General features: G+C 46.7%; 1 protein-coding gene across 1 annotated transcript in view; it reads right to left on the bottom strand.

The window, feature by feature from the left end:
• The window catches only part of kdm6al (lysine (K)-specific demethylase 6A, like), a gene marked incomplete at its 5' end in the record, with an annotated part of 78,063 nt that overhangs the window by 10,469 nt on the left and 51,685 nt on the right, over positions 1–15,909 (bottom strand). Inside the window, 8 exons of the mRNA XM_084425857.1 lie at positions 2,178–2,383; positions 3,291–3,396; positions 3,826–3,955; positions 4,648–5,306; positions 11,279–11,593; positions 13,298–13,399; positions 14,679–14,756; positions 15,241–15,372. Of these exons, the coding sequence (XP_084281983.1) occupies positions 2,178–2,383; positions 3,291–3,396; positions 3,826–3,955; positions 4,648–5,306; positions 11,279–11,593; positions 13,298–13,399; positions 14,679–14,756; positions 15,241–15,372 (1,728 nt within the window). The remainder of the gene's footprint in view (positions 1–2,177; positions 2,384–3,290; positions 3,397–3,825; positions 3,956–4,647; positions 5,307–11,278; positions 11,594–13,297; positions 13,400–14,678; positions 14,757–15,240; positions 15,373–15,909) is intronic.

Here is a 15,909-nt window from a genome sequence, read left to right as displayed (position 1 = left end):
AGATCGCCCGATATATCGTTTTCCCGATATTTAAGCATTTTCCCATAATCAGGTATCAGTTCTGTAACACTGGATTCACCGGTAAACGGCGCCATCTTGTGGCCGCTTTGAGAATTGTGTGGCATTAAAGCACTGCGTCTGAGGGGAGATCAGTCAACGACAGTTCAGAGGAAAGATAACTTGCATCCCTTAAACTTTATTTGCCAGCCATTACTGCACACATGAGGAAACAGTTTTCCTGAACACATTTTGTCTGTCTTTAGATGAACTCTAGACTTAGAAATAAACTCTAAACATTAGACTTTGTAAATTTCTTTTGCCTGTTGTTAATATTAATGCTGTTGTTATAAATATAAAGATGCAAAGGCAGTCATTTCTTTTTTATTATTCATAGGGCTGGAAAAAAAAATCGATTTGATTTAAAAATTGAGTTGGTAGGTCAAATCGATTCATATTTTCAAAAAAAAAAAAATTTAGATTTTTTTTCTCCCCCTCTTTATAGCGTACAATACATACATTTTGCATTCGCCAAATCTTCCTTTAGGGTTTCCGTAGCACACTCCCTGCGACGCAGCCCTCGAAGCTTCACGACATCACGACAAAAAGACTAGCATCAGAGAACGTCTAATGAGGGGAGAAGTGCCACTCAATAAACTTCCGGTTGCAGTTCCACTCTTGTTCCACATGAGGGCGCTCACATGACGAGTGCAGAATGAATGGAGGTCTATGGAGCTATACCGCTCAAAATCCACTTTTCTTAGGATATAATTTTTTGTCTAGTAATTTGAATGTTGTTTTCGAAAGGGGATGCAAAGAAATTGCAAAGAAATTACACATTGCTGGGTGTTAGATTTTTTAGAGTCACTTATTTGCTTTAAAAAGTCTTTCAAAATGTCAATGACGTCAGAATGCTGACGTCATTAGCAGAATGCTAGGGTGTTATGGGCAACAACAACTCAACCTGTAAGAAATCGAAAAGCAATAAGTACTCGTTCATTCAACTTTCGATCTATAACCCATGTTGAACTTGCAAAACCTACAATCAAATCTGAGATTTCTCAACGGCAATCGGGTGAGGGAGACAAATTTAGCCGTCTAGCCCCATAGACTCCCATTCATTCTGCACACATGGCGAGCGCCCCCAGTGGAACTCTGATTGGAACTACAACCAATAGGACTTAATAGGGCGTTGGAGTGAACAGGCTTTCCGTAGATGGGCTTTGCTAGCATGTTTAATTTTTTAACGGTCCTCCACGACAACGGCGTGCGAGTGAGTGAGTGAGTGAGGGAGGGTGAGTGAGTGAGTGAGTGAGTGAGTGAGTGAGTGAGTGAGGGAGGGAGAGTGAGTGAGTGAGTGAGTGAGGGAGGGAGGGAGAGTGAGTGAGTGAGTGAGTGAGTGAGGGAGGGAGAGTGAGTGAGTGAGGGAGAGTGAGTGAGTGTGAGTGAGTGAGTGAGTGAGTGAGTGAGTGAGTGAGTGAGTGAGGGAGGGAGAGTGAGTGAGTGAGTGAGTGAGTGAGTGAGTGAGTGAGTGTGAGTGAGTGAGTGAGTGAGTGAGTGAGTGAGTGAGGGAGTGAGGGAGGGAGAGTGAGTGAGTGAGGGAGGGAGAGTGAGTGTTCGCGAGTGAGTAAATAAAAAGATTTTATTTAAAACATAATTTAGTGACAGTGCATTATATATATATATTTTTTTTTTTTTCACTTTCAGACTATTTATTGATGTAGAAGTGTGTATTGTATGCAATGAGGTATTTAGTAAGTGTTAAAACAGTTTGTTCAGTTCAATACTGTTGTTATAATTGTCAAAACCAGAAATAAAACAAATAAATGTTGTTTTTTGGGCACATAAACATGCATATAATTGGTATCTGTAATAAAGAAATCCCTCTGGGTGTATCTCCATCTGATAGGGTTAGTGTTAGCTTTACCCTCAGAGACTCCTGGAAGGACGAGGCTTGGGGTTAGGGTTAGGGTTTAGACTCCTGGAAGGACGAGGCTTGGGGTTAGGGTTAGGGTTTAGACTCCTGGAAGGACGAGGCTTGGGGTTAGGGTTAGGGTTTAGACTCCTGGAAGGACGAGGCTTGGGGTTAGGGTTAGGGTTTAGACTCCTGGAAGGACGAGGCTTGGGGTTAGGGTTAGGGTTTAGACTCCTGGAAGGGTTAGGGTTAGGGTTAGCTTTACCCTCAGAGACTCCTGGAAGGACGAGGCCTGGTACTGGGCGTATTTGGCGATGGTGGTGTAGGATCGAGTGCCCTCGCAGCGCCACTGCTTCTTCTGCCCGCTGGAGTCCCAGTTCTCATCGGCCGGCTGGCACAGCTGAGTGCGCACCTCCACCAGGTGCTCGGGGTTCGCCTCCACCAGCGTCTTCGTGGAGAACAGGCCCAGATCTGCAGAGAGAAAATGAATGAATGAGGCATTTATATAGAGTCTTGGGCTACAGGGTCACATGGCTATCAGCTCAACATCACAGAGTGTGTGTGTGTGAGTGTGAGTGTGTGAGTGTGTGTGTGAGAGTCTTGGGCTACAGGGTCACATGGCTATCAGCTCAACATCACAGAGTGTGTGTGTGTGTGTGTGTGTGTGTGTGTGTGTGTGTGTGAGAGTGAGTGAGTGAGTGAGTGAGTGAGTGAGTGAGTGAGCGAGTGAGTCTTGGGCTACAGGGTCACATGGCTGGTCTGTGGTGAACATCTCCTTCTGACGGGTCAGGTGACCGAGACTTTGGAACAGTTTACCTGTTCTAATCAGAACTGCTCCCACAATATCTATTTTTAAATCAAAGTTAAAATAATTTTTATTTGATCTGGCTTATAATCCATGAGTTAAATCTGTGTTTTTATGGTTTGTTGTTTACTTGTGTCTTTCTCTGTATTTTATTTAATGGTTATTTGTTTTGTACAGCACAGGTCAATGGCAGTTGAAGAGCTTTAACAACTCACTCTGTCAAATGCATTTATGTAAAAGTAAAAAAGCTTGAAATAAGATAATAATAAAGCCCATAAAATCTGATCTGAAACTCGCACGGCTTTATAACACTAGTGCGAGCAGTAAATCAGCCACAGAATTTTGCATTTCGTCCTTGAATTCTTTTCAACAATGGACAGCAAAGCAAGTTTCAATCTGTTTTCTAGTCGCCATGGAAACTGTGCGGAAAGTGCGTCGCTCCTACATTTGGCCTTTCAGGTGATCGTGTGTGTGTGTGTGTGTGTGTGTGTGTGTGTGAGAGTGTGAGTGTGTGTGTGAAAGTGTGTGTGTGAGTGTGTGTGTGTGTGAGAGAGAGAGGCTAAAGGCTCTGACCCAGTTTGAGGGCTCCTGCCAGGCCCCGTATGACCGTCACTGGGTTGGACTGGTTTGTGCAGAACTGGTGCAGTGGCGGGAAGAAAGCGTCTCTCTTATTCTCCAACTGAAACACATTATAAACGCATTGTCAATCACACTCACAATCGCACGCTCACACTCGCACGCGCTAACACGCACTCGCTCTCTCACGCTCGCACTCTCGCGCTCGCACTCACACGCTCGCTCACGCTCACACGCTCACGCTCACACATGAACCCGCTCACTCACCCGCTCACTCACCCGCTCACTCACCCGCTCACTCACCCGCTCACTCACCCGCTCACTCACCCGCTCACTCACCCGCTCACTCACCCGCTCACTCACCCGCTCACTCACCCGCTCACTCGCGCTCACCTGCTCACCCACTCACTCACACGCTCACACGCTCACGCTCACGCTCACTCGCGCTCTCACACTCACGCTCACTCACGCTCACACCCGCTCTCACACTCACGCACTTGCTCACGCTCACTCGCGCTTGTGTGCAACTCACATATATGCTGGGAGTGGGAGGGTTGAGCTTGTCTTTATCCAGAGGAGGAGCAGGTGGAGGAGGGAGGCGAGGAGGAGGGCATTTGTTCAACAGGATTCGGCTGCTCGACAAACCGTTCTTACCAAGATTCCTGAAAATATTAATAATATTAGATAAGTGTTATTTATGCAGAATACAACAAATCAAAAATAATCATAACTTAAAGTTTGGTCAAACTCGACACCCTCAGAATCTCACTGTGGTCAGAATTAAAATGCGGTGGCAAATTTTGTGCAAGCCCATATGTGACATCATTCAAGCGCTTCAAAATATAGTGCATATTTCTGTCTGTGCATACAACAATCTCAAAGTCTGATCCGCTTTCCCGTTACGCAGGTGTAATTGAGTTTTGCAAATACTTAGTGCTGCAGATGTGCTTGTTTGAGACTTTAATGATGGATAGATGCACTTTTATGATGGATAGATGCTTATGATGGATAGATGCACTTTTATGATGGACAGATGCACTTTTATGATGGACAGATGCACTTTTATGGAGTTCAGAACAGAAACAGCCATTCACTGCCATTATAAAGCTTGGAATAGCCAGGTCATTTTTTAATATACCTTCGATTGTATTCGTCTGAAAGAAGAATGTCATAAACACCTAAGATGACTTGAGGGTGAGTAAATGATGGGGTAATTTTCATTTTTGGGTAAACTATCCTTTTAGAATTAATTTGACCAACGAGCAGTTAGTCAAGGGGTAATCAGATATACTTTTTGGATTCATATTAGACAAGTCTGCCTGACTTAGTTATGATCAGTTAAAAACGGATGTACCTGCAGGCCTTGAGGACGTCAGGGGATGTGGGGTAAATGGAGACGGTGGAGGACGAGAGCGTGGGTCTGTGAGGTGCTTTAGCACACAGCTCCGGTGGCTCTAGCTTTAGCGGCTCCAGCTTCACCGGGCTTCGAGAGTCTTCCGAACACGCTCCTCCTCCACTCCCGTTAACGGTGACGGTGGAGCCGGGCTTGTTAAGGCTGGCCGAGGGCTCCACAGGTGACGGTGATGATGCGGACAGGGCGGAGGCGGGCGAGGAGGCGGTGGAGCTGCCCGGAGCCGTTAGCGTGGAGCCGGGGTGAACGTGGTTTAGCCGTGAGTTAGTGGCGGGAATCTCCTTCCCTCCGAGCTGCGGATCATGTGCCGGAGAGCCGGGCCTGGACCTGGAACTGGGACTGTGGTGCTGGGTGGCAGTGGAGCCGTTGCTCTCTTTGGTCGGGCCGGTGCCGTGGCGAACACCTGAGGTAGCCGTTAGCCATGAGGAAGAGGAGGAAGAGGAGGACGACGAGGAGGACTGGTGATTGACAGCCGGCTCTGAGGGAGTCGTAGAGGAATGTCCAACCTGATTGTGAGGGCCACCGTCGGCCGAACCACTGGAAGAGAGAGTCCGGTCTCCATTAGGACCCGCCCAATGCGAACCTGGACCCTTCTGAAGCCCCTAAATCAGGAGGAAAGTCAAAAGAACAAGCATGAACGAGCCGAGAAACTGTATAAATGCTGGTTTCAGTGGGTTTGAGAGTCAGGAAGTGAATGCTCTCGATGAATGCACGCACTCAACACAAAATGTGTAAAAATGAGATGCATAATAAAATGTTTTGCTTATGATCCTCCCATGATGTAGAAAGTTTAGCTGGGTGTCAGAATTCATGTGTCATGATAACTAAACTAAAGTTTTTGATATTAAAAGTTCCCTTTCATAGGTCTCTCAACACTGTGAATATTTCTATGGGAACACCTTTGGTGTGGACGAATGTCTGAAGCCCTGATACCATCACGCCAATTTGATTGACCAATGACGCTTAGCACCAGCCTAAGAATACGTCACGTATACTTCATTTTAGTGTGCTGCGCGCTATTTCCTCAGATTTTATTCCTTCAGGAGGCGGATTTTCTGTTACCCTTATCGTGTTCTTTGCTATAATTCAGAGCAGTTTTACCACTCCTCTCAAGCAGACATTATAAGTTTCAAGAAATGCATCAACCACTGTGAGAGGTTCATCGCAAGACGAAACACTCATGACAGGTGCGTGCAGTGTCTGGGTCTTAAACATGTCGTCACTGGGATAGTTTGCAATTGAAAGCGCACTTCTCTGTCCTATAACGAGCTGTTAAACGTTGTTACTCGTGCTGTAAACAAGCTGGGGCTGGATTGGGACAGCGAGCCTGCTCAAACTCAGTCCCAGTCGAAGCTGAACGATCGCTAGACCCGCCCCAGCCCAGCCCAGTAGGCCTCTCCCATTCTTCCAAGACCTCCACCACAAGGTTTCGAAGTCTTGGAAGAAGCCTTTTTAGGCTCGAATCACGAATCCCGCGGATTTGCCATCATCTCTAAAATAGCGGTTCATGCCTACATGGCAATGCCAATGCCCATTTCACGCCTTCTTCGGCTATGACTTGGAAATGGCGGCCCATGCTGCCATCCAGTGTAGTTAGTTCTGCTTTGGTTGGGAAATCCTACATGGCCGCAGGGCAGGAAGCAGCCTCTCTTCATTCAATGGCTGTACTTCAGGCCTATCAAGCAGAGCTGCTTAAAGAGTTGGATGAAGGAGAAGGTCTGACTCCAAAGGCTGTTAAAGAGCTCAGGCGGGCCACTGACTTGGCGCTTAGAGCTACCAAGCACACTGCCCAGGCAGTAGGCCGGTCCATGGTGGGTATGGTGTCAGTAGAGCGCCACTTTTGGCTCACTCTTACTGACATCAAAGAGAGAGAAAAAACCTTCCTGTTGGATGTCCCCATGTCCAAGGATGGTCTATTTGGCGAGTCTGTGACCGTTGTGGTGGAGAAATTTCGAGCAGCGAAACAAATCCGTTGTTTTCCGCCAGCTTATTCCACGTAGGCCTAGGGAGAGCGAGCGACAACCACCTACAGTCCGTTTGCGCTCGTCTTCCCTGCAGCACCCCCGTGAGACACAGCAAAGTGAACCATCGCCTATGGAGATGCAGAGACTGGGGCCCTAGGACACGTCCACGGTTTTGTTCACTTCATGACGCAGAAGGATAGACCTCTGGCCCTCCATTGGAGAGTTTGGATGAACCACACAAGCGTATTCGCCTCTCTCATTTTGGCCTCTGTTCCACCGCAAATTGAGCAGCACTCCAGACACTCCACGCATGCCTTCGGAGTTCTGGGAAAGGCCCAAGGGTCACGGGCGTGTGGCCAGTTTAAGATGGGGTTCAAAACCCCCACGTTCTATGTGGTTGGCCAGCCCGATTGGGCGATGAGACAGCTCCCTGTAGTAGAGGTTTCCGCCACTTATGTGCTTCGGAACCCTACGCAGGGGAACCAGACTATGACTACCGTAATCACTCCACTCGTACTTCCTGTTTCAGCAGATGCCATGGGCTCTCTGTAATCAACAATTGTACTGACACCTGCAGTTCGGCAGGTTCCAGAGGAAGAACGGCTAACACCCCTAGCAGAGTACTGGGCCGCGTGGTAGCGCCTGCCCGAAGTCTCGCAGTGGGTGTTACGTACCATTTGACACGGTTACACCATTCAATTCAGGAAAGGCCCACCTCCTTTCGGCCTTCTCACAACGGTGCGTCCTGGGGAAATTTCGACTCTGAATCAGGAGATTGTGTCAATCCTAGAGAAAGGGGCTTTAGAAGAAATACCCCCCACTCAGATGGAGTCAGGCTTCTACAGCCGCTATTTTGTTGTGCCCAAAAAGGATGATGGCTTGTCTCCAATACTGGACTTGCGTTGCCTAAACCTTGTGCTCAGAGTGAGCAGATTCAAACTGCTGACATTGAAGTCCATTGAAGTCCGGAGATTGGTTTGTGACTATCGATCTGAAGGAAGCGTACTTCCACATTCAGGTCGTCAAGAGGCCATGGAAGTTCCTCAGGTTTGCTTTCGAGGCCAAAGCGTATCAATACAGTGTTCTGCCGTTCGGACTGGCTCTGGCTCCTCGAACGTTCACAAAGTGTATGGACACAGCTCTTGCCCCGCTGCGGCTCCAGGGCGTCCGAAACTACCTGGACGATTGGCTGATATTAGCTCAATCTCAGGACTTGTCAATTGTACATCGAAACTTGATACTCAGCCATTTGAGGAGCTTGGGTTTATGCATAAACCTTCAGAAGAGTGTGTTGCTGCCACGTCAACACACGACTTTTCTGGGCATAGAACTAGACTCTCACATGATGCGGGCACGGCTGTCTCCCGCACATGTTCAGTGTTTCTGGCACTCAAACGGTTCTCCCCTTAAGGGGTCTTAAGGGGTGTCACATATTGGTCAGGACAGACAACATGACTGTAGTTTCGTACCTGAATCGCCAAGGAGGTCTACACTCTCGTCCCCTGTACAGGTTGGCAAAGCGTGTCCTCCTTTGGCCACGGACCAGGTTTCTGTCGGTCAGGACGGTTCACATTCCAGGCCATCTGAACCTGGAAGCAGACCTGCTTTCAAGGCAGTGCTTGGAACCAGGGGAATGGAGGTTGCACCCTCAAGTGGTGAGCCTCATATGGCAGCTGTTTAGCCGAGCAGAGGTAGATTTGTTTGCATTGAACATGACTACGCACTGTCCGCTCTGGTTCTCCCTGTCTCCTCCGTCGCCTCTGGGACTGGGTGCTCTGGCTCAGGAGTGGTCCAGGGCCAGGCTTTATGCCTTTCCACCGATTCGATTACTCTCATCGGTCCTCCTCAGATTAAGAGAAGTCAAAATGAGACATCTGTTGCTGGTGGCCCCGTTTTGGCCCACTCAGATATGGTTTTCAGACCTAGTCAGTCTGTTAGTCGGCCTTCCGTGGGAGGTTCCCCTCAGATCAGACCTGTTGACTCAGGCCCAGGGTACGATTTGACATCCCCGTCTGGGATCCATGGAAGCTGTGGGTTTGGCCCCAGAGCAGGGCACGCTAATGTATTCTGGACTCTCGGCTGAGATCTAGGGCCCCCTCTACGAGGCGTCTGTATGCTTATAAATGGAGGCTGTTCGCCTCTTGGTGCAGCCAGCCCGACCTGGACCCAGTTCATTGCCCTGTGAGTTCAATACTGGAGTTCCTGCAAAGTCGTTTTTCAGAGGGTGCGGCCACGGCCACTCAAAGTGTACGTGACGGCTATTTCGGCAGAGCACGTACCAATAGGAGGTGTTTCCGTTGGACGTCACCTCCTGGTTTCTCGTTTTCTATAAGGGACGAGACGGCTTAGGCCTTTCCGCCCTGTAGGAATTCCTTCTTGGGATTTAGGCATTGTTATCGAAGTTCTGGCAGGTCAGCCGTTCGAACCATAAGAATCTGTGTCAGAGAAGTTTCTGACTCTTAAGCCAGTTCTTTTGCAATAGAATAGGGGACCTGCAGGCTTGTATGGACTTTGCCCCGGGGCAGGTTAAAGTCTTGATGCGTTCCAGGCCAGGATACGTTCCCAAGGTCGTGTCAACCCCTTTTTTGTTCCCAGCAGGTGGTTTTGGAGGCTTTTTCCTCTCCTAATTCAGAGACTGGGAGTGACGCACGGCCCCTCTGCCTCTGCCCAGTCAGGGCACTAAAGGTCTATGTCGACCGATCAGCCCAGTGGCGTAGATCGGAGCAATTGTTTGTGTGATTTGGTGGTAAAAACAAAGGGGCTGCTGTCACCAAATAGAGAATGTCTCATTGGGTGATTGAGGCCATCTCAGCGGCTTATGAGGTGTGTGGTTTGGCTTCACCTCTAGGTGTGCGTGCACATTCCACTAGAGGAATGGCTTCTTCTCAAGCTCTTTTTAGGAGCTCTTCTGATATTTGTGTTGCGGCAGGATGGTCCTCTCCGAACACTTTTATCAAGTTCTACGATCTGGATGTGAGGATGACTCCTGGCTCCCAGGTCTTATCAGCTTGAGCGGACACTTTCCACTGTCTTCCAGCTATTCTCAGGTATGTGAAGGCGTTATGGTATAAATCGTTCCCATAGCGTTATTTGCAGTGTTGAGAGACCTATGAAAGGGAAAGTCTCGGTTACGTATGTAACCTTTGTTCCCTGAGTAGGGAACGAGACACTGCGATGCTGGCCTTCCCATTCTTGAATAGTGCTTCCTTTATCATGGAATCTGAAGAAATAGCGTGCAGCACACTAATACGAAGCATACGTAACGCATTCTTAGGCTCAATCCCAATTCACCCCTTGCCCCTACCCCTTGGCCCTATCCCTCCGTTTTGCGCGTTCCCGTGAAGGGGTAGGGTTGTCTCGATTCTCTTTTGGTTGGAGGGGTACGGGTAAGGGGAAGGGCCAGATAGCCCTTGAAACGAAGATTTTTCGGGACCACACTTCAAACGAAGGGGTATGAGAAATGTACCTGCATACACCAGCTACAGAGGCAACATGACTGCCAATAATCATTTTCTTTATGTCACATTCAATCTTGTGTTCATATTTACGGTCATGTTATTCAAATAAACGGTTGCAAAAAAAATCGCTAAAGTTCGTTAACAATATGACGCGTGTAAAAAGCAAAAGTTTGAAGCGAAGTGGACGTGCTAAACGCCTCATTCACGCCGCAAGACCTCCAGATGCGCGTAAACGCGTCTTAACATTGAAATCACTCGCGCCAGACGCTCTATTCGCGTTTGGTGTGAACGCAGCATTAGGCGTCGAAGATATCGTCATCTCCGTTGTTTTCTGCGAACTTCAAGAAGAAAAATGCAAAAAAATAGCTGTAACTCACGCAAGACTACAGCTGACGACGGCATCTTGGAAGTTTGTGATAAACATTGGCGCATCTCCTGTAACGTAGGCGCTAGCAACGACGTATAATGACGTGTGACGGTGTAGTAGTGGTGTCCCATTTCTTAGGGGAATATTTTCACCCCTATGCCTTGCCACTCTGTTTCAAGGGGCAAGGGTAAGGGGTAGGCGAAGGGTTAGGGGTAGGCGAAGGGGTATAAAATAGAATTGGGATTGGGCCTTAGGGTGGTGCTAAGCGCTATTGGCCAATCAAATTAGTGTGATGGTATAAGGGCTTCAGACATTCGTCCACACCAAAGGTGTTCCCATAGTGGTATTCTCAGTGTTTGCAGTACATACGTAACAAAGACGTTCTTTTGATGTTGCACATTGAGGAAAACAGTATCACAGATATCACGATAAGAGCTGGCATGATTAAACTGCTTCTGCATATAAGAAAATGAGTGCAAAAAAGTGCTGCACGGGGTGTAAAAATCTGTATCCCTGTGCTTTTTGGATGTAGGGAAAATGCGACTCATAAAAATGTATCAGTCCAAGGCACTCGAGAGTTTATTTCATTATGGCTTTAGGCAATTAAAACACAGTTTTCAAACACATAGTTCAGATAATCTAGTGAGTTTGTCATATCATTTTTTTAAAGCTAAAATATTTTTGGATAAATGTCTAAATGGGGAGGATCATGACCACGTGTTTTATCTGTAATGCTACAGAAGCGGTTTGGCTTCAGGTTAGAGTAAGAAGCGCAGTGCTCAGACCTGAGTGGCGTTGAGGTTCTGGCTCCTCCACGGGTCTCCTGGGCTCCTGCAGTGGTGAGGTAGTGCGTTGGGGTGCAGGTAAGGCACGTCTCCGTTCGCTCTGCTCCCCGGCGTGTGATTATTGCCGACTGCAGGGGGTTGTGGGCCGGAGCGGGAGCCGGGACTGGGAGGCAGCGGCCCGTTGGCCAGCGGATGAGCAATGCAGGGCGGGCGGGGAACCGGGCCTCGGGGAACAGGGTGAGCAGGCAGTGAGGAGACGCCCGAGGGCCCGTTGGGGAGAGAGGGTCGGATCGGGCCCGAGGAGTTCTGCCTCATCTGTAGGGAAAGGGCACAATCAACCCCAAATATTAAGCAAGTCAAACAAACACCTATTACAGTTTAAAGGCCCGTGCACACTGGGACGATTATCGTGTGCTCTTGTGACTAAACAAAGGGCGCCAATGTGAGTATGCACACCAATGCGCAAAACTGCAGACGTAAAGGCGTTGTTTTTTGGTTTGACGCACCGCCTTAAAAACTGGCAAACAAATGAGATTGCCGCTTTTATTCATGTGCCTGGAGCTGCTGAAGTTACAGTAGCATAGACATAGTAAATATTAAAGCACAAAAGTATTAAAGCGCTCAAGCACAAAGCGGTCTTGCTGAGCACACATTGATAGAAGACGAAGAGGAAGAGGAAGTAAGTAGACGAAGAAGATGCAACGAGGCAAGATGAATGTAGAGCTGCTGGTCTCTTTGGTGTCTGAACACAAAGAACTTTATGACAAACGCCACAGCAATTACAAAAACCTCGATAAGAGGGAGTTGTTGTGGAGAGGAATTCCAAATCAAATAGGATTCAGGGAGTGAATTTGCAAGTTCACTCGGTGCATCGCCAGGGGAAATCGCTTGGGTATGAACACAAAGACGCACCAAAAACGTCTCGAAAAACGCTGGCAATAAGCGTGTGCGATAATCATCCGGTGTCCACAAGGCTTAAAGCTGCTTTTCCACCGTCGGGCCAAACTGGTCCATTCCGTGCCGAACCAGCCCAGCTGTTACGGATATGGTTTCATTTTCACTGTGGTTTGATAATGGAGCTCTATGGAATGTAATACAGTCATCAACATTTGAAGTGGATCAAAACCTTTCATCAAAGTTATACATGAATTTTGAACAATCCCCGTTCTTATCTTAGGACAACTTTGATTAACTTCTTTCAAATGTTGACTACTGTACAAATGCATCATGAAAGAGTTTACAGACGATATGAGATGTAAATAGTAACCGTTATGGAGGATGATCAAATATTTCTTTTCATTTTATTAACTTTGTTACATCACTCCGCTACAGAGAAACATGTCTCCACACACACTCCACCGGGTTCAGAACGGTGTGTAACCGAGTAACCAAACTCAAGTGGAAATTTACTGGAACCGTTCCGTGCCGTTCTTAGAAGAGTTCGACCCGACGGTGGAAGAGCAGCTAAAGTGTCACAATAGTATTAAAGTCCCCCTGTAGTCAATAATTGTATCCCTTAAAACTCATCTTTGATCACCAAAATTACATATTTAAGCACTTTTTCCCAAAAAAGTTTTCATGCCTTAAAATATCTTGAATGTAACTCGACACTCTTGCCTCATTTAGTATGCGCGGTGCTATGAATATGCAAATGAGCCCCGCCTCCACTCACTCACTCAGCTCAGAGATCCACTGGTTGACGATCACACGTTGATCTGATTGGTTACAAGGTAGTTTGTGACGTCAGAAACACCAGCGATTTCAAAGCGTGTTTTTGAGACTGTCTTTGGTTCACTGCAGTTTTAAGGAGGAAATACTCAGCAATGGTGTCGACTTATGAATTTACACATGGTTTGTCTTAAAGCATATTAAAAACACCACATAGACACATAAACAACATTGGATTTTCACCACAGGGGGACTTTAAGAGGAAAACATCTCAGCCACAGAAAACAATGAGCTGGAAGATTTCAGGGCCAGATTCCTCCGAAGGTTTTCCTGAACGCTGTTGTGGCGCACCTGTTGCTGGTGCATGGCTGACAGCTGAGCCTCCAACTGATCCAACATCTGCATCTGAACAGGCTTCAGACTCGCACGGTTGGCTCGCAACTGTTCCAGCATCTGAGAGGAAGAGACATTCAGTGAACGGCTGAGCAAAAGAAGCACAGACATTCATCAGTGTTCATCTCGAAACGGATCAATGATAGTCAGGGACGTCACATCTGAAATCAACAGCATGGAAGTTCTTCAGTGAGAAGCAGCTCACAGGCCAACAAACCACCGTCTAAACCAGTGGAGCCCAATCCTGTTCCCAGACCAGATCTAATCACACACCTGAACCAGCCATTCCAGGCCTCAGGATCACTGGAAGCCTCCAGGCCGGAGCAGGATTGGACACGCCTGGTTTAAACCAACATCACGACGCATGCAAGGGGTAAAACTCTATGACTTTTGGCTGTTCATTTACACAAAGGCATTTCGGGGCCAGAAAATCCAAACATTTGAAAAGTATTTTATTATTTAATTTAATTTTTTCTAATGATAGCGTATCGTCTCTGTGTAGACTACAACAACGTGAATTTGTGAAAACAGTGATGTCATGCGCATGCGTATTACACGTTCAGTCTGAAGACGTGTAGTGTTTCTTTACAAAGTGACATCGCCAACTACTGGCCTAGCAGCAGAATACATGAGAACGGGATCGTTTTGACATCGTTGTGGTCTGAACACGAAAAATGGATTTTTAGTATCTTGATGTCGTGTAAACGTGCAAAAGAAAGTAAAAGCTGGTATGAAATGTAAAGGAACCCAATTTATTTTCTACATGCATGTTATGTTATCCACACTTTTCATTTAAAAAAATTTTTTTTGAGCTTTTAATGTTTAATCAGATTGTTGTAACTGGATCTTCCAGTGAAGAGTTAGATATAGTGCAGCTAAACTCCACTCATGCTCATCTGCATACACTTGAGTGCGACGCCCACATCTCAACATCCAATCAACAACCCATGCAAAGAGCCAAGTCCCCCCCTACATTTACTCTTACTTGATGATCGATCACTTGATGATCGTTATAATCGGATGTAGATCACAAAACGGATGCACGATATTTCGGCCACCATATTGGTATCGGCCGATATATTATCATTTTTAATGTTATCGCTATCTGCCCAATAAGAAGATTTGGCCAAAATATAATGTATTACTTCCTTCAGCTGAAACACTAACCCTTTCTAATATAAAGAATTATCGGTATCAGCCAAAATGTTTATATCGGTGCATCCCTACACAAAAGAAAAGATCTGCCGCTACTCCTGTTCCATCACCCCGGGTCATCAGCACTCGACCGCAGGCAAGCTCAGCTGTGAGGACTGGCACACAGTGTTCATCACACACTCACCTGCAGCTTCTGAGGAGACGGGTACCAGCTCGGAGTCGCTGGCGGTGCTGAACTGTTGGTCCAAGACTCTGAGGAGCTCTGAGGAGGAACACAGGAGACACCATTACAGGCCTCATACAGACACGGTCAAATTCCAGGACTTTCAAGGACTTTAAGCACTACTTTTTTCTTTTTTTTTCAAGGACTACAATCAGAGATCTCACTTATCAAACAATATCTTTCTTTATCATCTTTTAAATTCTAAAAAGAATGTAAAAACACTTGGATATTTATAAGAGCAATATCAAGCTCAGCCATATAGAGGAACATGACTCTATATCTACATCAAATGGACATGACATTCTGTGTGAAAAGATTGTTTTATCAATAAAATTTAAAATATATTTCCTTTATATTGTCTTTCAATAATTCAAGCACTTCTAAAGTACTTCTTCATAAAAATGGCTGTTTTTAAGGGTTTTCCAGGACTTAAATTTCAAAAAGTCAAATTCTAGTACTTTAAGCACCTAATTACCGCTGCCGTTATCTCAGAGTCACATGACCGGAAGAACCGAGCACAAACCTTGGCAGGGCTGGTGGTTCTCTTCCTCTTGGCTGGACTGGACTGATCGTCGGCCTGATCCAGTGGACTCACGTGGGCTGGCAGAGACTGACCCGAGCCCTGAGCCGAACCCGACGCCCCGGGTTTACACGCCTGAGGGACACCACACACACGTCAGGAGACACAGAGACTCAACACATCTGAGAGTCTGAAACGCTCACAGTCAGCACATGTAAAAGTCGTCGATCAATATTCCTCCACAATAGGCAGAAATCGTGAGATGAATAGAGAGGAAGAGAGCTGCGAGTGGGCTGACTGACAGCAGAGAGAAGCATCTCAGAGGGAACGAGTAAATCATGATTACAGCTCGAGATTGAGCCTTGCATACTGTCCTCTTGACCAGCAGCATTGTTGAAGAGTTAGTTCACCCAAAGATAAAAATTAGCCCATGATTTACTCTCCCTCAAGTCATGCTAGGTGTTTATGACATTCTTTTTTCAGACGAATACAATCAGAGTTATATTAAAAAATGTCTTGGCTCTTCCAAGCTTTATAATGGCAGTGAATGGCCGTTAGTGTTTCGAAGTCCATAAAAGTGCATCTATCCATCATAAAAGTGCGTCTATCCATCATAAAAGTGCATCTATCCATCATAAAAGTGCATCTATCCATCATAAAAGTGCATCTGTC

The sequence above is a fragment of the Rutilus rutilus genome (assembly GCF_951802725.1).
Source record: "Rutilus rutilus genome assembly, chromosome: 12".
Lineage (NCBI taxonomy): Eukaryota > Metazoa > Chordata > Actinopteri > Cypriniformes > Leuciscidae > Rutilus > Rutilus rutilus.
Note: the sequence above shows the minus strand (reverse complement) of the source record. Positions and strands in the feature narration are given on the sequence as shown.